The following is a 24968-nucleotide window of genomic DNA, read 5'->3' as shown; positions in this document are numbered from 1 at the left end:
GTTCTTAATCTTGACAGTCGCTGGAGGGTCCTCAACAATGAACGAATCATTCATACCCTACAACAAGGCCAAGACGGCCCCTTGCAACTTAAGCAGTACTTAAAGTATTGTACTGTGAATAAATTTTAAAGCCACAAAAATATAACACCAAAGTCTAAACACAATGCAAGACCAGAACAGACAGATCCGACATTAATCAGCCGGTATACATATTAAAACTGCACAAAAATGAGGCAATGAGGTCTTAGAACAGTTTTCCTGAGTGTACCCTTTTATCCCAGTTAGAAACTACATCAAGTTGTAATTGAAATGTGTTATAAAAACTGAATTATAGTTATATCAATGGTAATCAACCCCCTCTTAACTTAATTTAAAAAAAAAACAGAATTGACAGGTATAATACGTTTTTCTGCAAGCCAAAACTCAATAAGAAAAAAAACAAAAATAGACAGCAGCCACACACTTGACTATATATATAAACTCAAGCGTACTTTAAACCAACACTCGAAACTCTCTTAAACTAAAGTCTTATCTATTTCAAACCAAATAAAATGCTTCGCTGGGCGCAGATTGATACGACCGCAGAGGTCGAACCCTGAACAGTTGGGGCAAGTATGGACACAACATTCAAGCTCTAAATTTGGATTGTGATTAAATATTTGACACAGCATAGGTTTCTGACACAGAAAGAATGTGGTCTAAGAACTTGATTTTTTTAATTCACCTATTATGGTCCAATGTCCAAAATCAAAATACATGGTTAGATTCAGCATATCAAAGAACCCCATATATTCATTTTTTGTTGAAATCAAACAAAGTTTAATTTTGGACCAAACTTGGACAAACTTGAAAACTGGGCCCATTATCAAAAATCTAAACACATGTTTAGATTCAGCATATCAAAGAACCCCAAGATTTCAATTTTTGTTAAAATCAAACTAAGTTAAATTTTGGACCCTTTGGACCTTAATGTAGACCAATTTAAAAAACGGGACCCAAAATTAAAAATCTAAATACACGTTTAGATTTGGAATATCAAAGAACCCCAATAATTCAATTTTTTATGAAATCAAACAAAGTTTAATTTTCGACCTTTTTGACCTCGATATGAACCAATTTAATAGCGGGGCCCACAAATAAAAAATCTAAATACATGGTTAGATTCAGCATATCAAAGAACCCCATATATTCATTTTTTGTTGAAATAAAAAAAAAGTTTAATTTTGGACCCCAACTTGGACCAACTTGAAAACTGGGCCCATAATCAAAAATCTAAACACATGTTTAGATTCAGCATATCAAAGAACCCCAAGATTTCAATTTTTGTTAAAATCAAACTAAGTTAAATTTTGGACCCTTTGGACCTTAATGTAGACCAATTTAAAAAACAAGACCCAAAATTAAAAATCTAAATACACGGTTAGATTTGGCATATCAGAGCCCCAATAATATAATTTTTGATGAAATCAAACGAAGTCTAATTTTGGACCCTTTTAACCTCAATATGAACCAATTTGATAGCGGGGCCCATGAATAAAAAATCTAAATACATGGTTAGATTCAGCATATCAAAGAACCCCATATATTCAATTTTTGTTGAAATCAAACAAAGTTTAATTTTGGACCCCAATTTGGACCAACTTGAAAACTGGGCCAAAAATATAAAATCTAAATACATGTTTAGATTCAGCATATCAAAGAACCCCATATATTCAATTTTGTTGAAATCAAACAAAGTTTTATTTTGGACCCTAACTTGGACCAACTTGAAAACTGGGCCCATAATAAAAAATCTACATATCAAAGAACCCCAAGAATTCAATTTTTGTTAAAATCAAACTAAGTTTAATTTTGGACCCTTTGGACCTTAATGTAGACCAATTTAAAAAACGGGACCCAAAATTAAAAATCTAAATACACGGTTAGATTTGGAATATCAAAGAACCCCAATAATTCAATTTTTTATGAAATCAAACAAAGTTTAATTTTGGACCCTTTTGACCTCAATATGAACCAATTTAATAGCGGGGCCCACAAATAAAAAATCTAAATACATGGTTAGATTCAGCATATCAAAGAACCCCATATATTCAATTTTTGTTGAAATAAAACAAAGTTTAATTTTGGACCCCAACTTGGACCAACTTGAAAACTGTGCCCATAATCAAAAATCTAAACACGTTTAGATTCAGCATGTCAAAGAACCCCAAGAATTCAATTTTTGTTAAAATCAAACTAAGTTTAATTTTGGACCCTTTGGACCTTAATGTAGACTAATTGAAAAAACAGGACCCAAAATTAAAAATCTAAATACACGGTTAGATTTGGCATATCAAAGAACCCCAATAATATAATTTTTGATGAAATCAAACGAAGTCTAATTTTGGACCCTTTTGACCTCAATATGAAATACAATTGAGAATGGAAATGGGGAATGTGTCAAAGAGACAACAACCCGACCATAGAACCAATTTGATAGCGGGGCCCATGAATAAAAAATCTAAATACATGGTTAGATTCAGCATATCAAAGAACCCCATATATTCAATTTTTGATGAAATCAAACGAAGTCTAATTTTGGACCCTTTTGACCTCAATATGAACCAATTTGATAGCGGTGCCCATGAATAAAAAATCTAAATACATGGTTAGATTCAGCATATCAAAGAACCCCATGTATTCAATTTTTGTTGAAATCAAACAAAGTTTAATTTTGGACCCCAATTTGGACTAACTTGAAAACTGGGCATAAAATCTAAAATCTTAATACATGTTTAGATACAGTATATCAAAGAACCCCATATATTCAATTTTGTTGAAATCAAACAAAGTTTAATTTTGGACCCCAACTTGGACCAACTTGAAAACTGGGCCCATAATCAAAAATCTACATATCAAAGAACCCCAAGAATTCAATTTTTGTTAAAATCAAAATAAGTTAAATTTTGGACCCTTTGGACCTTAATGTAGACCAATTTAAAAAACGGGACCCAAAATTAAAAATCTAAATACACGGTTAGATTTGGAATATCAAAGAACCCCAATATTTCAATTTTTTATGAATTCAAACAAAGTTTAATTTTGGACCCTTTTGACCTCAATATGAACCAATTTAATAGCGGGGCCCACAAATAAAAAATCTAAGTGCATGGTTAGATTCAGCATATCAAAGAACCCCATATAATCAATTTTTGTTGAAATCAAAAAAAGTTTAATTTTGGACCCCAACTTGGACCAACTTGAAAACTGGGCCCATAATCAAAAATCGAAACACATGTTTAGATTCAGCATATCAAAGAACCCCAAGAATTCAATTTTTGTTAAAATCAAACTAAGTTTAATTTTGGACCCTTTGGACCTTAATGTAAACCAATTTAAAAAACAGGACCCAAAATTAAAAATCTAAATACACGGTTAGATTTGGCATATCAAAGAACCCCAATAATATAATTTTTGATGGAATCAAACGAAGTCTAATTTTGGACCCTTTTGACCTCAATATGAACCAATTTGATAGCGGGGCCCATGAATAAAAAATCTAAATACATGGTTAGATTCAGCATATCAAAGAACCCCATGTATTCAATTTTTGTTGAAATCAAACAAAGTTTAATTTTTGACCCCAATTTGGACTAACTTGAAAACTGGGCCCATGAATAAAAAATCTAAATACATGTTTAGATACAGTATATCAAAGAACCCCATATATTCAATTTTTGATGAAATCAAACGAAGTCTAATTTTGGACCCTTTTGACCTCAATATGAACCAATTTGATAGCGGTGCCCATGAATAAAAAATCTAAATACATGGTTAGATTCAGCATATCAAAGAACCCCATGTATTCAATTTTTGTTGAAATCAAACAAAGTTTAATTTTGGACCCCAATTTGGACTAACTTGAAAACTGGGCATAAAATCTAAAATCTTAATACATGTTTAGATACAGTATATCAAAGAACCCCATATATTCAATTTTGTTGAAATCAAACAAAGTTTAATTTTGGACCCCAACTTGGACCAACTTGAAAACTGGGCCCATAATCAAAAATCTACATATCAAAGAACCCCAAGAATTCAATTTTTGTTAAAATCAAAATAAGTTAAATTTTGGACCCTTTGGACCTTAATGTAGACCAATTTAAAAAACAGGACCCAAAATTAAAAATCTAAATACACGGTTAGATTTGGCATATCAAAGAACCCCAATAATATAATTTTTGATGAAATCAAACGAAGTCTAATTTTGGACCCTTTTGACCTCAATATGAACTAATTTGATAGCGAGGCCCATGAATAAAAAATCTAAATACATGGTTAGATTCAGCATATCAAAGAACCCCATATATTCAATTTTTGTTGAAATCAAACAAAGTTTAATTTTTGACCCCAATTTGGACTAACTTGAAAACTGGGCATAAAATCTAAAATCTTAATACATGTTTAGATACAGTATATCAAAGAACCCCATATATTCAATTTTGTTGAAATCAAACAAAGTTTAATTTTGGACCCCAACTTGGACCAACTTGAAAACTGGGCCCATAATCAAAAATCTACATATCAAAGAACCCCAAGAATTCAATTTTTGTTAAAATCAAAATAAGTTAAATTTTGGACCCTTTGGACCTTAATGTAGACCAATTTAAAAAACGGGACCCAAAATTAAAAATCTAAATACACGGTTAGATTTGGAATATCAAAGAACCCCAATATTTCAATTTTTTATGAATTCAAACAAAGTTTAATTTTGGACCCTTTTGACCTCAATATGAACCAATTTAATAGCGGGGCCCACAAATAAAAAATCTAAGTGCATGGTTAGATTCAGCATATCAAAGAACCCCATATAATCAATTTTTGTTGAAATCAAAAAAAGTTTAATTTTGGACCCCAACTTGGACCAACTTGAAAACTGGGCCCATAATCAAAAATCGAAACACATGTTTAGATTCAGCATATCAAAGAACCCCAAGAATTCAATTTTTGTTAAAATCAAACTAAGTTTAATTTTGGACCCTTTGGACCTTAATGTAAACCAATTTAAAAAACAGGACCCAAAATTAAAAATCTAAATACACGGTTAGATTTGGCATATCAAAGAACCCCAATAATATAATTTTTGATGGAATCAAACGAAGTCTAATTTTGGACCCTTTTGACCTCAATATGAACCAATTTGATAGCGGGGCCCATGAATAAAAAATCTAAATACATGGTTAGATTCAGCATATCAAAGAACCCCATATATTCAATTTTTGTTGAAATCAAACAAAGTTTAATTTTGGACCCCAATTTGGACTAACTTGAAAACTGGGCCAAAAATCTAAAATCTAAATACATGTTTAGATACAGCATATCAAAGAACCCCATATATTCAATTTTGTTGAAATCAAACAAAGTTTAATTTTGGACCCCAACTTGGACCAACTTGAAAACTGGGCCCATAATTAAAAATCTAAACACATGTTTAGATTCAGCATATCAAAGAACCCCAAGAATTCAATTTTTGTTAAAATCAAACTAAGTTTAATTTTGGACCCTTTGTACCTTAATGTAAACCAATTTAAAAAACAGGACCCAAAATTAAAAATCTAAATACATGGTTAGATTTAGCATATCAAAGAACCCCAATAATATAATTTTTGATGATATCAAACGAAGTCTAATTTTGGACCCTTTTGACCTCAATATGAACCAATTTGATAGCGGGGCCCATGAATAAAAAATCTAAATACATGGTTAGATTCAGCATATCAAAGAACCCCATGTATTCAATTTTTGTTGAAATCAAACAAAGTTTAATTTTTGACTCCAATTTGGACTAACTTGAAAACTGGGCCAAAAATCTAAAATCTAAATACATGTTTAGATACAGTATATCAAAGAACCCCATATATTCAATTTTGTTGAAACCAAACAAAGTTTAATTTTGGACCCCAACTTGGACCAACTTGAAAACTGGGCCCATAATCAAAAATCTACATATCATTTTTAAGAACCCCAAGAATTCAATTTTTGTTAAAATCAAAATAAGTTAAATTTTGGACCCTTTGGACCTTAATGTAGACCAATTTAAAAAACAGGAACCAAAATTAAAAATCTAAATACACGGTTAGATTTGGCATATCAAAGAACCCCAATAATATAATTTTTGATGAAATCAAACGAAGTCTAATTTTGGACCCTTTTGACCTCAATATGAACTAATTTGATAGCGGGGCCCATGAATAAAAAATCTAAATACATGGTTAGATTCAGCATATCAAAGAACCCCATATATTCAATTTTTGTTGAAATCAAACAAAGTTTAATTTTGGACCCCAATTTGGACTAACTTGAAAACTGGGCCAAAAATCTAAAATCTAAATACATGTTTAGATACAGTATATCAAAGAACCCCATATATTCAATTTTGTTGAAACCAAACAAAGTTTAATTTTGGACCCCAACTTGGACCAACTTGAAAACTGGGCCCATAATCAAAAATCGACATGTCAAAGAACCCCAAGAATTCAATTTTTGTTAAAATCAAACTAAGTTTAATTTTGGACCCTTTGGACCTTAATGTAGACCAATTTAAAAAACAAGACCCAAAATTAAAAATCTAAATACACGGTTAGATTTGGAATATCAAAGAACCCCAATAATATAATTTTTGATGAAATCAAACAAAGTTTATTTTTGGACCCTTTTGACCTCAATATGAAGCAATTTGAAAGCGGGGTCCACAAATAAAAAATCTAAATACATGGTTAGATTCAGCATATCAAAGAACCCCATATATTCAATTTTTGTTGAAATCAAACAAAGTTTAATTTTGGACCCCAATTTGGACCAACTTGAAAACTGGGCCAAAAATCAAAATACATGTATAGATTCGGCATATCAAAGAACGCCATATATTCATTTTTTGTTAAAATCAAACAAAGTTGAATTTTGGACCCTTTGGACCTTAATGTAGACCAATTTGAAAACTGGACCCAAAATTAAAAATCTAAATACACGGTTAGATTCGGCATAACAAATAAATAAATGTGGTCAAAGATTTTACAAATCTAATGCGCCATACTGTGCAATTAAAGATTTCTTCTTGAAATTTTTCAATATTTGAAATTTGAAAAAAAAAAAAAATATTTGAAGAATAATTCTTTTTAATTTCTGAAATCTGAAATGAGAAAAAATTGACCCCCCACAATTTCTCCCCCCCTTTTTTCCCCCAAAAAATTCTTTCCCTCAAGATATGGTCATAATCTAAATTCAAATTTCCAATGGAGTTTGCAACCATTATTACCCATTTAAATTTACCATAGTGCTAACTTAATCTATTTTATAATAGAATTTAAAATATAGTGTCAAATCTTTCATATGGATTTTTTTGTAAAAAAAAAAAGATGCAACATTTGCAGATATTTTTACTGGTCTTCCTTTATAGATGTGCATTTCTTTAAACATAATTTAAAAGCAGTGTAAGGGAAGTTACCAAAACGTTGTATTTGGATTACCTCCCTTACACTGTTTTAAATTATCTTAATTGTTCATTAACCATTACTTTATACATAATTTAAAAGCAGTGTAAGGGAGGTAATTTCAATGATGTATTTGATTTATCTCCCTTACACTGCTTTAAATTATGTTTTGTACTAAAGTATTTGTCCATTAACCAGGACAACCTTGTGTTTCCCCCTTTTTTGCACCTAATTCCTAAACGGTTTGAGCCATAACCCCCCAAAGCAAATCCTAACCATCCCTTTGTGGTATGGAAACTTGTAGTACAATTTCAGAGAGATCCATTCACCGTTCCACAGTTATTGTCTGGAAACTAGAAAATGCTTATTTTTTGGCTCCTAATTCCTTAACTGTTGGTACCATAACCCCCAAAATCAACCCTAACCTTCCTTTTGTGGTATTTAACCTTATGGTAAAATTTCAAAGAGATCCATTCACTTAAACTAAAGTTAGAGTGCGAAAACCAATGTGTCTTTGGACGACGACAACGAAGACGCCAACGTCATACCAATATACGACCGCAAAATTTTTTTGCGGTCGTATAAAAACCAGCCTACCTTAAACCAATACTCTACCTGAAGCTAAAACACTAGCTTACTTTAAACCATAACTCTAACCTACCTCAAAGCAAAAATTCTAACCAATATTTAAACCTACTTTTAAACAAAAACTCTAGCCTACTTTAAACCAAAACTCTACCCTACCCTAAACCCATACTCTAATCTACCTTAAAGCAAAAATCCAACCTCCCCTAAATAAAAACTCTAGTCTATTTTAAACCAAAACTTTAGTCTAACTTAAACGAAACTCTAACTCTACCTTACACAAAAACTTGAGCTTACCTTAAACCAAAACTTGAACCTTCCTTAAACCAAAACTTTAACCTACCTTAAACCAAAACTTTAGCCTACCTTAAACCAAAACTTTAACCTACCTTAAACCAAAACTCTAACTCTACCTTGAACCAAAACTTTAGCCTACTTAAACCAAAACTTTAGCCTACCTTAAACCAAAATTTTAGCCTACCTTTAACCAAAACTTTAGCCTTCCTTAAACCGAGACTCTAACCTACCATAAACTAAAACACTTATCTACCTTTAACAAATAATTCTGAGACAGGACCAACAGCTGGAAGGATTGTCAAACCAGAAAACATCGCTACCGTAGGAGGAGAGGCATTACATAGGTTGCCTTGAATGGGATCTACAGAATTAGACTGGTCACAGGGTTTGAACTTACATGAGCAATACAATGGGTGTCACATGTGGAGCAGGATCTGCTTACCCATCAGCAGAACCTGAGATAACTCACTGTTTTTTGTGTTGCTCAGTCTTTAGTTTTTTATGTCATGTTTTGTATACTGTTGTTTGTCTTTTACCATGGCATTGTCAGTTTGTTTCTTTACCTCTGATTTGGAATATCCCTTTGGTATCTTTAGCTTTCCAATAATGATAGATCGAAGTTGAGACAATGTTGATCATAATCAGAAAAAGAAACACGAAAAAAATATTTTCAAACAATACCAAAAATATATTTCATACTTTTATTAAAGAGAAATAAAAATCATGAATTGCCTTATACATTAAAGACTTCCATAGAAAAGGCGCTTCATGATTTTGTTTAAATTAATTATAAATAATTATTAAATTTTTGGTCAATGAATTATTTTATCGATTAGCATTTGTTGTTCAGTGAGTTGATCATAGTGTAAACATTGGTAACTATAGCGTTATCGATTCAAAAATAAACCAAGGAAAGTAATAAGCCAGCATACTTATGGGGGTGTTTATACTCGTGAGTTACCTTTTTCATCTTTTTTCTCTTTAAAGAACGCGTCTTCAACCAGTTTTGTAACGACATTAAGATTTGTGTTTCAATTTTTTTATTTTGATTTGTATTCAGAACACTTATTTTTTTACCGTCACCGCTATGGTAAAAGCTACAATCGCTGCTGCAGATGGACACTGTATGTAGTGTGCCGGTAGATAATTTGAAACTCGAAACTCACATATTGATAATGTAAAATACATGATTGAAAAAAAAAAAAAAATTACACTTCTAAAGTTTGGTCGTCGTTTCAAAAGTGAGGCATTTGCCTCAGTTGCCTCCATTACGCTACGGCCCTGAGAACTTTTTTTTTAAATGAATTTAAAGATTTTCAAAGATTCCAAGAGATATTGGAATGGGTTTGTCTAATTGTTGAAGGCTGTACAGTTGCTTATAATTGCTAAAATCCACTTCATTTGAACTTGGGTGAATTGTTGTCTCATTGGCAATCATACCACATCTCCTTATTTTCAATTACTCTAGATATCAGCACAACAATGTTAAATCTGCAAATTTCGAACTCATGATATTAGGATATCGAGACAACACCGATATATATATAAGCACTACTAGAAAAGTGAATTGAAGAATGCGCAAACTTTCCAATTTTATTTCAAAAAGTAAATTACTTATTTCATAGACTACACTTGTACAGAAATAAATAAGAGTACTAACTGTACAAATCTTAAAACATAAATAAAGGTTGAGATAATAATACAGTTCGTGTTTAGTTTTCCTTCTTATGTGAATATCAGATTTAAAAAGTTATTTTATGAACTACAGTCCGTGTTTAGTTTTCCTTCTTGTGTAAATATCCCTTTCCAAAAAGTTATTTTATGAATTGTACTACAAAACATTATAAGATTTTCACCTATCCTAGCTGGTATTTGTTTGTTGTCATGGAAAGAATTTAATGATAAAAGCAAGTGAAAGAATTTAATGATACAATATCAATTTTATATATTTCTAACTTTAGAACATTACTGAACTATAGCTTTATTAGAAAAAAATCATAACTATGTTTATTTTTATAAATTGGTTTACTTTTATAAATTGTAACTTGGATGGAGAGTTGCCTCATTGGCACTCATACCACATCTTCCTATATTTATTCTATGAAATATTCCTTATTTTCTTCAAACTACATTGGAAGCTTGATCATGAAGCTCGAATTAATAAACTAATATTGATAATATCCATAATACCCAGTATTACTTGCTGCATAGGGACATTACTCCTGGCAAGAAATATTCATTATAAAATAAATCTGATTTGATGATTTTAGAGTCAAAGCAAATCAAAGTAAAATACTTATTGACATGTCTACACAGTAGCAATAGAAAACAATATCACATGTTATGGCACCTTTAAGATGTTCAAACAACTCTCAAGATTAAGAACAGCAATAACTAGATTGTTCTAGGAGGTCTGAACCAATAAGAAGTCACCTTCTACCATTCCACACCTTATTTGAATGGAATGCATCAGACAATTTGGTAACAAAAAGTTTGGAAATCTCATGGATTTATCCTTTTTAAATTTTTTATTAAGCATGTAGATTATTTTGTACATATAAATGAAGCAAAAGGATTTCGTACTTAACAATGATGATGGAAAAGTTAATAAACCAGGCAACTTAATAAATATTTTGCAAAAATAAAAACAAAAATCTTCATAACATTATGCATGTTTTGACAAATAAATGCTGAAAAGTTCTCCTATCAAGTATCTTGCAGCTTGAAAAGCACATCTCATGAGATTAAAAATCTAATTTAAAAACCTAATTGCTTTACGCAAGTTATTGTGTAGCATTAACAATTTGAACAAAGTCTGGTTTAAGAGAGGCTCCGCCCACTAATGATCCGTCTATGTCTGTCTGTCCTCCTAATTCTTTACAATTGGCTGCCGATACTGAGCCTAAAAAAATATAAAATAAAAAATCTAAAAATGGTGGACTACTTGTAAAATGTATCTTTATTTATAATAAACTGTTAACACAGAGATATGTCTCGCCTATTTGTTATTTTGATAATGCAAATGTTGAAATTAAAATAGCAATACTTTAACATGTAAGTTATGCAAATATTCAAAGTCAATGAACCATGACTGAAGGTACAGGGCTAAACAATCTCCATGGAATTGAGATGTGCCAATGCTAATACAACTGCAAACCAAATACCATTGACTTTTCATAAGTCGTTCCCTTTAAACAAACCTAAACACAAACATTAACTTGTAAACTATGTAAAAGTTTCAAAGTCAATGAACCATAATTAGGGGGTGGGGTTATAAAATCTCCATGGAAATGAAACTTGCAAATGCCAATACATTTGCATACCGAATATCATTGACGTAACATAAGGCGTTCATCTTAAACTGACCTAATCACAAACTAATACATGTAAACTAAGTAAAAGTTTCAAAGTCAATAGACCATGACTGAGGGGTAAGGACCAAATATTTTCCATGGAAATGAGATGTGCTAATGCGTATACAACAGCATACCAATTATCATTGACCTACCACTAACAGTTCCCCTTAAACTGACCTAATCACAAATTAATACATGAAAACTAAGCAAAAGTTTCAAAGTCAATAGACCATGACTGAGGGGGCGGGACCAAATAATCTCCATAGAAATGAGATATGCCAATGCTTATATACAACTGCATACCAAATATCATTGACCTACCACTAGTGGTTCCCCATAAACTGACACAAACTAATACATGAAAACTAAGCAAAGTTTCAAAGTCAATAGACCTTGACTGAGGAGGCTGGGCCAAATAATCTCCATGGTAATGAGATGTGCCAATGCTAATACAACTGCAGACCAAATATCACTGACCTACCACTAGTGGTTCACCATGAACTAGACCTAATCACAAACTAATACATTGTTGACGCCGCCGCCGCCACTGGAAACAGCATACCTATGTCTCGCTTTTTGACTCCGTCAAGGCGAGACAAAAATCAAATTTATTTGATTGATTTTAACCCCCCACATAGTCCCTCATGGTATATCTTTATGTTTTTCATTATTTATAGTGTTAATGACAGATCTTTGATAATGTCTGTTAAAGTTAATCACACTTCTTATAGACTTCTGACAACTTAAGAGCATGATATATTGTATAGGGGAAGATGGGTTTTTTTAACAACCTTGACTAACCATATTGTATAGACACTTGTTTTTGTTGAAGACTTTCTGTTGCCCTTGAGATGTTTTTTTTCATAGGTACATAACAAGTGGGAATTGGATAAAGAAAATGTAAATCATCTTAACCTTCAAATGCCATCAATGACAAATAGCCAATGGAATTATTGCAATATTGTTTTGTGATGCCAAATAGGCAATCCCCTTTGAAAGCCATCAATGACCTAAAGAATAGCCAATGGATATATCGCAATATTGTTTCATGATGCTGAATAAGCAAACCAAACTAACGTATTTTTGGTATTACACTCTGTGCAGTGTGATGCGAGATATATTTTATGTGAGAAATAGACAAGTCACAGCTATAAGAGAATAGTTATTTTGGTAGTTGGGTTGCTGTCTCATTGACATTATCATCTTTTCAATTCAGACATAATACATTTAATTTCAATAAGGTAGAGTACCTCCATAAACTATTCTAAGACTATTTGCTACAGGTTCAGAGACTTTCTTTGCTACCCATGCCCGGAGTTTCTGGTGGACTTCTTGGGCCTGTGCTGGTGTGGCTGTTTTTCCTGTACCGATGGCCCACACTGGTTCATAGGCTACCACTACATTGGCCCACTGGTCTGGTGCTACATTGTCTGAAAAATGGTAAAAATATAGATAGTTTTCATTATGATGTAATTTGAGATGGAGTTATTTCCCTTGGCCACCATGTTGGAGGTGAAGCTGGTTGATTTTATAGTTTTCAATAGAACATAATTTAAATTATTTTCCTTGTCTGCCAGCAATGTTTGAGGTGAACTGGTAGATTTTCTTATTAGACTTTTATCATGATTATATAAACCAAATAAAAATATAATCAAATATAGACCAATTTTAAAATGACGTAATTTGAGTTATTAGCTTTCGCCATGCATGTTGATCCATTTCAAACTGGTTGGTTTTCTTATTTGACTTTTATATAAACCAAATAAAAAATTTCAAATATAGATACTTTTCAAAATGATTTAATTTGAGGAATATAATTGTCCTTGGTCGCCATGTTGGAATGAAACTAGTTGATTTTCTAATTCAACTTTTATATACAAAACAAATAAAAAATTTCAAATAAAGATAGTTTTCAAAATGATTTAACTTAAGCTATTGTCCTTGACCACCATGTAGGAGATGAAACTGGTTGACATTCTCATTAGACTATAATATAACCCAAATAAAAACATCTGGTACAAGCAAGTTTGACAACAAAATCCTCATTAAGTTATAGCAATAAATTATCAAAGGCTTTAACAAGATAAGATTGTTCATAAAACAATTTTGTTCAAAGTCTAGCAGACTGTATAACAAGTTAAATTTGGTTGATTTACGAAGGATTTTGTACACCTTGACCTCAAGTAAGGTCATTGGTGGCAAAGGGATATTATACAATATAAAACTATGTATACACATTTGAACTGTCAGTTACAGTATTATTACAGTTCAGGAGGAATTTGTCATTTCACCTTGCACAGTTTTGCCTAATAAAATGTAACCTCAAAGGAGAAGGTCTGGTAACGGCTAATTTCGGCCTAAAATTCAACGTACATCTGATGAAAGATTTTTGACATTTTTTAAACAATTAATTGTCTACTTCAGTCGATTCAATTAGTTTATGTTAAAGATTTGAACTAATTTTGTCATTAAAGACGCTCAAATTGAAGTTTAAATATGAATAAAATGCTCCGCAGGGCGCAGCTTGATACGACCGCAGAGGTCGAACCCTGAACAGTTGGGGCAAGTATGGACACAACATTCAAGCTTGATACAGCTTTGCATTTGGATTGTGATTAAATATTTGACACAGCATAAATTTCTGACACAGAATGAATGTGGTCTAAGAACTTAAAAATTTTAAATTGGACATTCACCTATTATGGTCCAATATCCAAAATCTAAATACATGGTTAGATTCAGCATATCAAAGAACCCCAAAAATTCAATTTTTGATGAAATCAAACAAAGTTTAATTTTGGACCCTTTTGACCTCAATGTGGACAAAGTTGATAACGGGGCCCAAAAATCAAAAATCTAAATACATGGTTAGATTCAGCATATCAAAGAACCCCATATATTTAATTTTTGTTGAAATCAAACAAAGTTTAATTTTGGACCCAGATTTGGACCAACTTGAAAACTGGGCCCATAATCAAAAATCTAAATACATGTTTAGATTCAGCATAACAAAGAACCCTAAGAATTCAATTTTTGTTAAAATCAAACTAAGTTTAATTTTGGACCCTTTGGACCTTAATGTAGACCAATTTGAAAACGGAACCAAAAATTAAGAATCTAAATACACGGTTAGATTCGGCATATCAAAGAACCCCAATAATTCAATTTTTGATGAAATCAAACAAAGTTTAATTTTGGACCCTTTGGACCTCAATGTGGACCAATTTAAAAACGGGGCCCAAAATCCAAAAACTAAATACACGGTTAGATTCAGCATATTAAAGAACCCAAAGAATTCAAGAATAAAACCCCATTGAAATTGGTCAAGAAATAAGCAATTTATACTAAGTATCTTCTTTTGCACAATACTGTGCAATTAAATATTTCTTGCTATTGCGCAATACTGTACAATTGACAATTTCTTGCGATTGCGCAATATTGTGCTATTGGATATTTCTTGCTATTGCGCAATACTGTGCAATTGAAGATTTCTTGCTATTGCGCAATACTGTGCAATTGAAGATTTCTTGCTATTGTGCAATACTGTGCAATTGAAAATTTCTTGCTTTTGCACAATACTTTTTATATAATAATTTACACATCCTGTTTGGTGTGTATCTCCTACCATATCATTATTATTTGCTTTTAAATATAAATCAGAAATAACCAACTTACATGGAAAATTTTAAAAGAAAAAAAAAGGAAAAAAAGAAAAAAAAAGGAAAAAAAAAAAAATCCCCCCCCCCAACTTTTTTGAACCCCCTTATGATTCATCACCTCCAAACTCAATCCCAGCCTTCCCTTTGTGGTATGGTACCTTGCAGTACAATTTCAGAGAGATCCATACACTTGAACACAAGTTATTGTCCTGAAACTAGAAAAATGCTTGTTTTTTGGCCCCTTTTTGGCCCCAAATTCCTAAAATATTGAGGCAATTACCCCCATCATCAATCCCAGCCTTCCCTTTGTGGTATGGTACCTTGCAGTACAATTTCAGAGAGATCCATACACTTACACACAAGTTATTGTCCTGAAACTAGAAAAATGCTTGTTTTTTGCCCCTTTTTGGCCCCTAATTCCTAAAATTTTGGCAATTACCCCCATCATCAATTCCAGCTTTCCCTTTGTGGTATGGTACCTTGCAGTACAATTTCAGAGAGATCCATACACTTGAACACAAGTTATTGTCTGGAAACTAGAAAAATGCTTATTTTTGGCCCCTTTTTGGCCCCCAATTCCTTAACGTTTCGGCAATTACCCCCAAACTCAATTCCAGCTTTCCCTTTGTGATATGGAACATTGTAGTACAATTTCAGAAAGATCCATACACTTACACACAAGTTATTGTCATGAAACTAGAAAAATGCTTGTTTTTTGCCCCTTTTTTGGCCCCTAATTCCTAAAATTTTCAGGCAATTACCCCCAAAATCAATCCCAGCATTCCTTTTGTGATATGGAACCTTGTGGTACAATGTCAGAGAGATCCATACACTAACACACAAGTTATGTCTGGAAGTTACAAAAATGCTTATTATTGGCCCCTTTTCGGCCCCCAATTCCTTTACTGTTGGTACCATAACCCCCAAAATCAATCCAAACCTTCCTTTTGTGGTATTGAACCTTGTGGTAAAATTTCATAGAGATCCATGCACTTAAACTAAAGTTAGAGTGCGAAAACCAATGTGTCTTCGGACAACGCCGACGACGACGCCAACGTCATACCAATATACGACCACAAAAATTTTTTTGCGGTAGTATAAAAATATATCAAATATGACATAAAACATTTGTAAAACGTCACTTTTCAGATGGTTTTTGTCTAAAATGGAAGTGGCCGCATTCGTGTTCAGTCTCAACATTTATATATGTTATGTATTATCATTAAATCCAACATATATTTAAATATTAAGACTGAACACAAGTGCGGCCGTATTTTTGCATGACTTAATGATACTAGTCAGTGCTCCAGCTAGAAATCAAAAGGGGCAGGGTGCAAGTGGAGGGCAGGGCACTTTTTTATGAAAGGAAAAGGCACTGCTCATTTCTTTTGTCTACATTTCTGTGTGTATCACGGGTTCACATTCTTTTTTTTTACTGTATATGTTGTTAATAAAGATGCATAAGTTGTTGTTTGGATTATTTATTCTATAAAATTTGCATTAGAAAATGTAATTCATACGACATGTTCATAAAACATGTCAATACACATTCATACATCACATCACTATAAACCAATAGAGGCAAATCAACTTACTATTCTCCCCCCCCCCCCCCCCCCCCTTTTCCAAAAAAAAAAAACAACATAAACTAAACATCTCATAGTTTAGCATACATGTGACAGAGTTGTCTTATTTCAAAATTTTCAGCTAGAGTTTTGCCCTCAAAACTTTTTTTTATTGTTTGTGTTAAGGAATTATTAAGTAAAGCTTCATGAAGATGATGTCATGATAATTTAACTTCACACTACCCATTTATGTAGGATTGCAGCTTAACATCATCAAAATAATTTAACTTATACATTTCTTAATTGAAAATGTATAGAACATGGATTGCTAAAAGTATGATTATCAAAAATAAATTGCAATATATTTTTTTTGGTATGTTCAAAGACAGTTAATATCCTTACGGTAACATTCTTATATATTGTATTCAATTGGTAATTTATTCCTAATTTTAATACTAAGGATAATATTTTAGGAGCACAAATTTGTAATAAGCTAAAACAGGGGAAGTAACTCCAAAATTAATTTCTAACACGTTTACTGTTTGCTTGTCGCTCACAAGTTGAGATGGACGGCGTTTCTGTGAAGGCATAGTTGTATTTTGATGACTTAAATTCTATTCTAAAGTCATGAATTCAGAAAGTCTTCATTTATACACTCTTCTAGGAGATCGAAAATGCGAAAATGCCGACCCAAGCTAAAAACTCTCGCTGACACATTCATCAAATTTATGACAAAAAGGTACATTGTCTTAATTAAATTACCTAGTTATTAACACCTTTGAAGTCTTGTCCACTGTAATTGATTGTAATGACATGATTAACCTGGGGGCAATCACCTGGTTTCATATATGTAATTTAACTTTGTGATAAGAAATAGATGAAAAAAAAAGGCAATTTTACCAAAACGGCACATGGTTTTGGGGAAAAAGGCGTCAGGGCAGAAGGGCGCAGGTGAAGGCACCCAGGGCGCGGCGCCCTTCTATTTTGGGCTAAAGAGACCACTGCTAGTACCTAATGCATGTCCATTGTATTGTCAAAAACAGCCCATATTTATGTAACAATAGTATTCTACTTTCCAATAAATAGCTAAAAGTTTATATTTTAACAACTTTGTAAAAACGCAATATTTTGGGGCCAAAAAGGGGTCTTACTGGGCCTACTCCTTTGTTTAAATATTGATTGTTGGTGTTTAACGCCGCTCTTGATGGAGGAAACCAGAATGCCCAAGGAGAAACAATGACCTTCAGCAAGAAAACCAGCAATCGTAAGTCAATTAAGATTGAGTTATATGCACCTGCCATTTGTTGGTTTCAAACTCAAAACTTAAAAAGGACTGGCTAGTGATAATGAGGATTAGCTACACAGACTACATGGTAGGCACTGAGGCCCTTTAAAATATTGGGGAAAAAAAGCTAATTTAATTTTTCAATGGTACTCTATGTATAATTTTAAAGATGTTCAATGAGAATGGCATTTGAACTCAATATGGTTGGCTAAGTGTACAATCTAGATGTTTGCAAGCATGCATGGTTTGTTTCTGTTAATTGTCATCAGAATTGGTCACCATTGAGGACTTGAGAACAAGAGAACCACAGGTTAATCATTAAAAATAATTTACTCATTAGGAAAAGTATCAATGGACTAAGAATTAGAGAACGTACATGTATATTGCTAGATATACATACCAACTATTGCCTGCATTTGCCTATACACCACCTCTTCTGTTTTGCCTGCCTCTCTTTCCTCTATTTTTTCACCAATACAAGCTATAACTTTTACACCTTGGCTTAAAGCATATTTTACTTTTTCTCCAATCAGCTGAAATCATAAATCAGTCATATATATGTAAAATAAAAGAAGAATGGGTCTGAGGACACAAATCCTCCCACTCAAACTTTTTAATAATATATATGTGAGAATACTTTTTGAGAGCATATGATGTCCATGCTTGACTCTTATAAAACCTCTTTCATATATATTTCCATTGTCAAGCAGACCCCCCCCCCCCCCTAAAAAAAAAAAAAAAAGAAAAGATGACTGAAGACCACCCACTCACCTGATCACTTTCTCCAAAAACATTTCTCCTTTCTGAATGACCTAATATAACCCATTCACATCCAATGTCTTTAATCATGTTTGCACTGAAATAAACGGATATATGATAATAACCTTTATTGTACATGTCATACATTTGTCATATAAATAAATTAGAAATGTTTGTGAGAAAAACATATATATCAATGGAATATAAATTGAACATGAATCATTAATGCAAACAAGAAATATATATATAAAAAACGTGAAAATAAAGCTATTTTGTCCTAAGTTAAAAAAAATCGCTGATTAGTTTCATATGCTCTATTGATACGGGTTTCAATAATTTAATAATTTTTTGGTCTTTTGGAAGTGACATAAAGTCGTCTTCCCATTTAACTTTTTCAAATAGATCCAATCTTAATTGTAAATAATAGTTATAACTGAATATATTAGAAATGTACATCTGCAATCCATTGTTATTGTTTGTTGCTGTCTGCCAAATACTGTAAATTCAGAGACATATGGCAAAATCAAAGGTACTTTATTTAAATCATTTGCACCACGTGACTTTGTCCCTTTTGATCAAATTACTTCCCTTAGCTTAAGATTGAAAATATAATTTATTATAGATTTGCGGATAATCCAGTCCTTTTCCGTCATGTATCTAAAACTAATGTATCTTTAAAAACTTCCTTTGGCGGATATTTACAAAAATGCTGTGTAATTCTAAGGGGAAATGCTTAAAATTTGACTTTTTACGAAATGGGAAGGTTGAAATCATCATGTTTTTAAAAGAATTTGGCCGAAAACTTAAGAAAGCAGGTAAGTTAAAAGTTATTTAACTTTAAAATTCAACCTACAAGGTGTTTCCCTATATGCGAACAAATCATGAACAATATCTTCTTGCATGTGTATTTCTGTTTTGAATCTTGCTATTTTACGATTTTACGTCATTTTATTTGATCTTATATAGCAATTACACAATGGTTACGCTTCCGATTTTTAAACTAAAAAGGCCGAAAGATTTCATAGTAGACAATGTCCATTTGTACACGGACAGAAGCCTAAAAACATGTACAATTCACCTATATGCGAACAAATACACCTTATCGCTAATCCCGCTTGACCCGAGAATCTGTCCTGCTCGAACTTTTGACGTCATACAACAATCACTTTTCCATTGTGGCGTCAGACATTTGGTATTATGACGTCAAAATTTTACAGGAACCTGTGTGATGTCCAGTAATGGCGGACAAATAGCGATAAGGTGTATTGTTCATTCGACATAGGTATTTGCATATTGGCATTTTTATTAAAAGGGCTTATATAATCCTATTGTAATGGCTGCCGTCATGATAAGGCAAAATGGCCGCTATGCAAATTAGCAAATTACCCCAAATTTTGCCATATGATGTTTGCGTACTATGCTTAACGATTGTTGAACAATAAACAAAATTGTAAAATAAATCATTGCCATTTCGGGAAATGCTGCATCATGCATACAAATCAAATTAACAATTAAATACGATTAAAGCATTAATTGTCAAATAAAAAAAAAAAAAATGGTGAATTTTGTCAGTAAGTACCGGTACAACTTTTATATAGAAGTAAACTTACATTCTTGAAGACTGAATTGCAAGTAAATTACTTATATAAATAAATTTCTCAGATTTAAATTTCTTTTTAACGTCTAAATAATATAATCTGCCTCTACACTTCTAAAAAATTTGCTTATAAGTACATTTATTCATTTCTTAATTTTTTGCTGAAATTCTAAAGTTTTGGAAGGCCAAAGTATGCCTGAATTATAATTTCCTGGCCCATGGACCCTCAAAATCCTAGCTTAAACACTGTTGTTTTATGTAATAATCTTTAAATTAAGAGCTCAAACTTTAATCTAAAAACTTTGCAAATACAGCTACTATGTGCAGATGTTTTTTAAAGTAATTGTTCAAGGCCTAACCTTTCAAAATTGTGTCCTGGAGGCTTGCCGTGAAGAAATATTTTGGAAGTACTAACATGACCATGATGGCTTAACACTATGTAAGTCATGTAAGCAACAGACCAATTAGATTTTCCTTCTCAATGAAGTTATAGAGACAGGCAATTTAATGTCCATGAGAGCAATGATAAGAGAAATTCAACAGTTCAAGAAGATTAGAAAACATGACTTTCTGTTTCAATCTTTTAAAAGAGGGGAAAATTGCATGAATAAGGGAGATAAAAATCTTTCCTCACAAATAACCCACTGTTACCAAAGAACAGAGGAGCACAGAAATGACAGAGGGGATCTGTGACCATCTATCTTCGACTATCTAGGGCATTGCTTTAACTTATTGAGCAATATATATCAATACCTAATGTCCCCAGTAAAGGCCCCTTTTTCTACTTTGTAACAGTTCTGTCCAGCAACTCCAATCTTTTGGTCAAGTTTTCCTCGTACATATTCCATGTAAATGGCTGGAGGGGAAACTACTACTTCTGAAAAATAAATTAAAATAGAAAATATTGTGAAAGAAAAGATACATGTACATCATGTACATGTATATCATGTATATATACATGGAGGGTGTACAAATGTATCACTGAAAGAAATGTATGCGAGAAAAATATCTTGTCACATGGTCTGTTGGTACATGAAGTGTTCTTGTTTCCAAGAATATTGTGTTTATCCTTGCATGGTCAAATCAAAATTTTGAAAATTGGATTAAAATAATTTTCTGTTTTTCCTCTTACATGTACAAGCATATATATGGTAAAACAACTGGTCAGCTCAAATTCAGAATAATGTTTTGCGGTTAGGGTGACATGTCCAAGCTACTACATTGTAAAAAACATAATCGACAATCAAGCTCAGTGTGTCCCTCAAAAACCAAGGTTCTCACTAAGGATTTTTGAAGGTGAGTCAAGGGAATCATCTTTTTTCCCATGGCAAATCGAACAGTTAGCAAGGTCAGAAGAAATTTTATCACAATATAATTATATTGCTTTAAAGTCTCCATTACAAAAAAGATCAAGGAAATTACATCATGTACATCAAATTTAAATTATTTACAAACTTTTGATAAAAAATGATGATATAATATTATATGCTTAGTTGATACAATATTAATATTTTAATCTTTACATGTATGCATCTTTTGGACTCACCAGGTTTGAAAATGAGGATCAGGAGTCCAAACATATTTTCAAGCGTCCAGGACTCGCCTTAGTGCATGCAGTGAGAACCATGACCTTTATTAAACATCTTGTACATGTACTAATAACAAATGACATATTTCTAGGAAGTGAATTATTTTCGAAATATTACAATAAATTCTTTATATGTATACATCATGTACATGTTCGATATGAGCCAAGGCTCTGTGTTGAAGGTAGTACTTTGACCTATAATGAATGTTGTTTTTTTCACAATGTGACCTGGATGAAGAGTTGTCTCATTGGCTCTCATACCACATCTTCTTATTTCTATATACAAAATCAAAATATAAGACTATAATGAGATAACAGATATTATTTTTAATTGTATCCTAATTGTACGTACAAAAAACCATGTACATGTATATAATCATACTGGCAATTGACCTAATGACAAACAGAAGAGAATCCTAGACAATTAGCTGACATTCAGCATGTTTGAGCATCATTGTTTGTTTCTGACAGTTAACACAGGAGAAAATAGGAGTCATTGTATATGTATGTTATTTGGAATCTTCACACTGATTCATATTTTATGTCAAGCACAAAATTTATGTTAATGATTGAAACAAAACCTGAGAACCTGGGGAGTTGTAGAAAAACATGCATGTACAAATGTACAACAGGATAGCAAATAGTCGCTGGAGCAATTTAGTCATTGTTAGTTTGAATTTAAAGGATATCTTTATTTTTTCACCTTGTCACCTCTGAAAAGCATGACAGGTTCACTACGAAAATCAGTAGCCCGAACATCTGGGCAATAGGAGGACAGCCGTTAATGTCAGTCCCTGACCACCCCACATCCCCCAAAATATGCATCTGCATCTGTAATGACATATACGTTAAAATTCAGTGCTCCAGCTAGAAATTAAAAGGGGTAGGGTGCCAGTGGAGGGCAGGGCACTTTTTTATGAAAGGAAAAGGCACTGCTCATTTCTTTTGTCTATGTTTCTGTGTGTATCACGAGTTCACATTCTTTTTTTTACTGTATATGTTGTTAATAAAGATGCATAAGTTGTTGTTTTGATTATTTATTCTATAAAATTTGCATTAGAAAATGTAATTCATACGACATGTTCATAAAACATGTCAATACACATTCATACATCACATCACTATAAACCAATAGAGGCAAATTAACTTACTATACCCCCTCCTCCCCTTTTCCAAAAAAAAACAACATAAACTAAACATCTCATAGTTTAGCTTACATGTGACAGATTTGTCTTGTATCAAAATTTTCAGCTAGAGTTTGGCCCTCAAAACTTTTTTTCATTGTTTTAAGGAATTATTTAGTAAGCTTCATCAAGTTAATGTCATGGTAGTTTAACTTCACACTACCCATTTTTGTAGGATTGCACCTTAACATCATCATATCAATTGAACTTATAAATTTCTTATTTGACAATGTATAGAACATGGATTGCTAAAAGTATGATTATCAAAAATAAATTGTAATATATTTTTTTTGGTATGTTCAAAGACAGTTAATATCCTTAAGGTAACATTCTTATATAATTTTGTATTCAATTGGTAAGTTATTCCTATTTTTAATACTAGATAATATTTTAGGAGCACAAATTTGTAATAAGCTAAAACAGGGGAAGTAACTCCAAAATTAATTTCTAACACGTTTAATGTTTGCTTGTCGCTCACAAGTTGAGATGGACGGCATTTCTGTGAAGGCATAGTTGTATTTTGATGACTTAAATTCTATTCTAATGTCATGAAAGACTTCATTTATACACTCTTCTTGGAGATCGAAAATGCCGACCCAAGCTAAAAACACTCCTCCTGACAAATTCATCAAATTTATGACAAAAAGGTACATTGTCTTAATTAAATTACCTAGTTATTAACACCTTTGAAGTCTTATCCACTGTAATTGATTGTAATGACATGATTAACCTGGGGGCAATCACCTGGTGTTTATATATGTAATTTAACTTTGTGATAAGAAATCGATGAAACAAAAAGCAATTTTACCAAAACGGCACAAGGGTTTTTGGGGAAAAGGCGTCAGGGCAGAAGGGCGTGGATGAAGGCACCTTCTATTTTGGGCTAACGAGACCACTGACATTTATCTGATCAAGGACAATAATTAATTCTAAATGTCGGAGTAATAGACCTTATCGCTATTGGGGATCTGCTACCCTTGACCTCAAAACCTGCTACACTTGAACTGTTGACGTCGTACAACAATCACTTTTTCTTTGTGGCGTCAAGAGATTTGCTACTAGGACGACCCAATTTTATGGGAAACTTTGTGATGTTCGGTAATGGCAGAAAAATAGTGATAAGGTGTATGGGTTGTGGGATTATTTGGCAGTCAGTCTATTGAGCTGTCCCAGTGTTAAAATAATGTTGTGATCACCTGTCACGGTTTTCAGTAATGCCAGTGATCCTTTTGTACTAAATTTTATACTGAATAAATTAGGTCAATCAGTTTGAAATTTAAGTTGAATGATAATGTCTTCATCGATAATATGCATTATTGTGTACTTCGAACTTAAACAACCATTCCATCATCATCAGCATCACCCCCTTTTTGTTAAATTGTGGAAATTTGTAACCTGTATTTGGATCTAATGGTCCTGCGTTTAGAAACTGAATTATTCCATCAATGCTGGCTTTATTGCCATTCATTTTCCAATTTCCTCCAACAAAAAACTTCCTCTGAGATGCCATGCTTTATGAAAAGTAAGAACGTATGACTGTTAGAACGACCGGCCTTGGACAATACGACCTTGAAGGAAGTGAACAGGACGATCTTCTGTGCGCTTTGTTTAAGGAAGAAAAATG

General features: G+C 32.4%; 1 protein-coding gene and 1 long non-coding RNA gene across 2 annotated transcripts; both read right to left on the bottom strand.

The window, feature by feature from the left end:
* Positions 1–1799: 1799 nt before the first annotated feature.
* LOC127720658 (uncharacterized) lies at positions 1800–5119 on the bottom strand. Its single transcript, XR_007990912.1, has 3 exons — positions 4630–5119; positions 2961–3358; positions 1800–2262 (listed from the first exon to the last, which is right to left on the bottom strand). It is a non-coding gene; the product is annotated as an uncharacterized LOC127720658 (long non-coding RNA).
* Positions 5120–9930: 4811 nt separating this feature from the next.
* On the bottom strand, positions 9931–24934 carry LOC127720651 (triosephosphate isomerase-like). The gene is made up of 6 exons (XM_052227374.1): positions 24740–24934; positions 21326–21449; positions 18988–19072; positions 18617–18749; positions 12958–13137; positions 9931–11253 (listed from the first exon to the last, which is right to left on the bottom strand). The coding sequence occupies exons 1-6, from the start codon at positions 24852–24854 to the stop codon at positions 11135–11137; spliced, it is 756 nt and encodes a 251-aa protein (XP_052083334.1). The 5' UTR covers positions 24855–24934; the 3' UTR covers positions 9931–11134.
* Positions 24935–24968: the final 34 nt, after the last annotated feature.

This window comes from Mytilus californianus, unplaced genomic scaffold, assembly GCF_021869535.1.
Source record: "Mytilus californianus isolate M0D057914Y unplaced genomic scaffold, xbMytCali1.0.p SCAF_11, whole genome shotgun sequence".
NCBI classification, from domain to species: domain Eukaryota; kingdom Metazoa; phylum Mollusca; class Bivalvia; order Mytilida; family Mytilidae; genus Mytilus; species Mytilus californianus.
The sequence above is the reverse complement of the archived record's forward strand: the minus strand, read 5'-3'. Positions and strand labels throughout refer to the sequence as shown.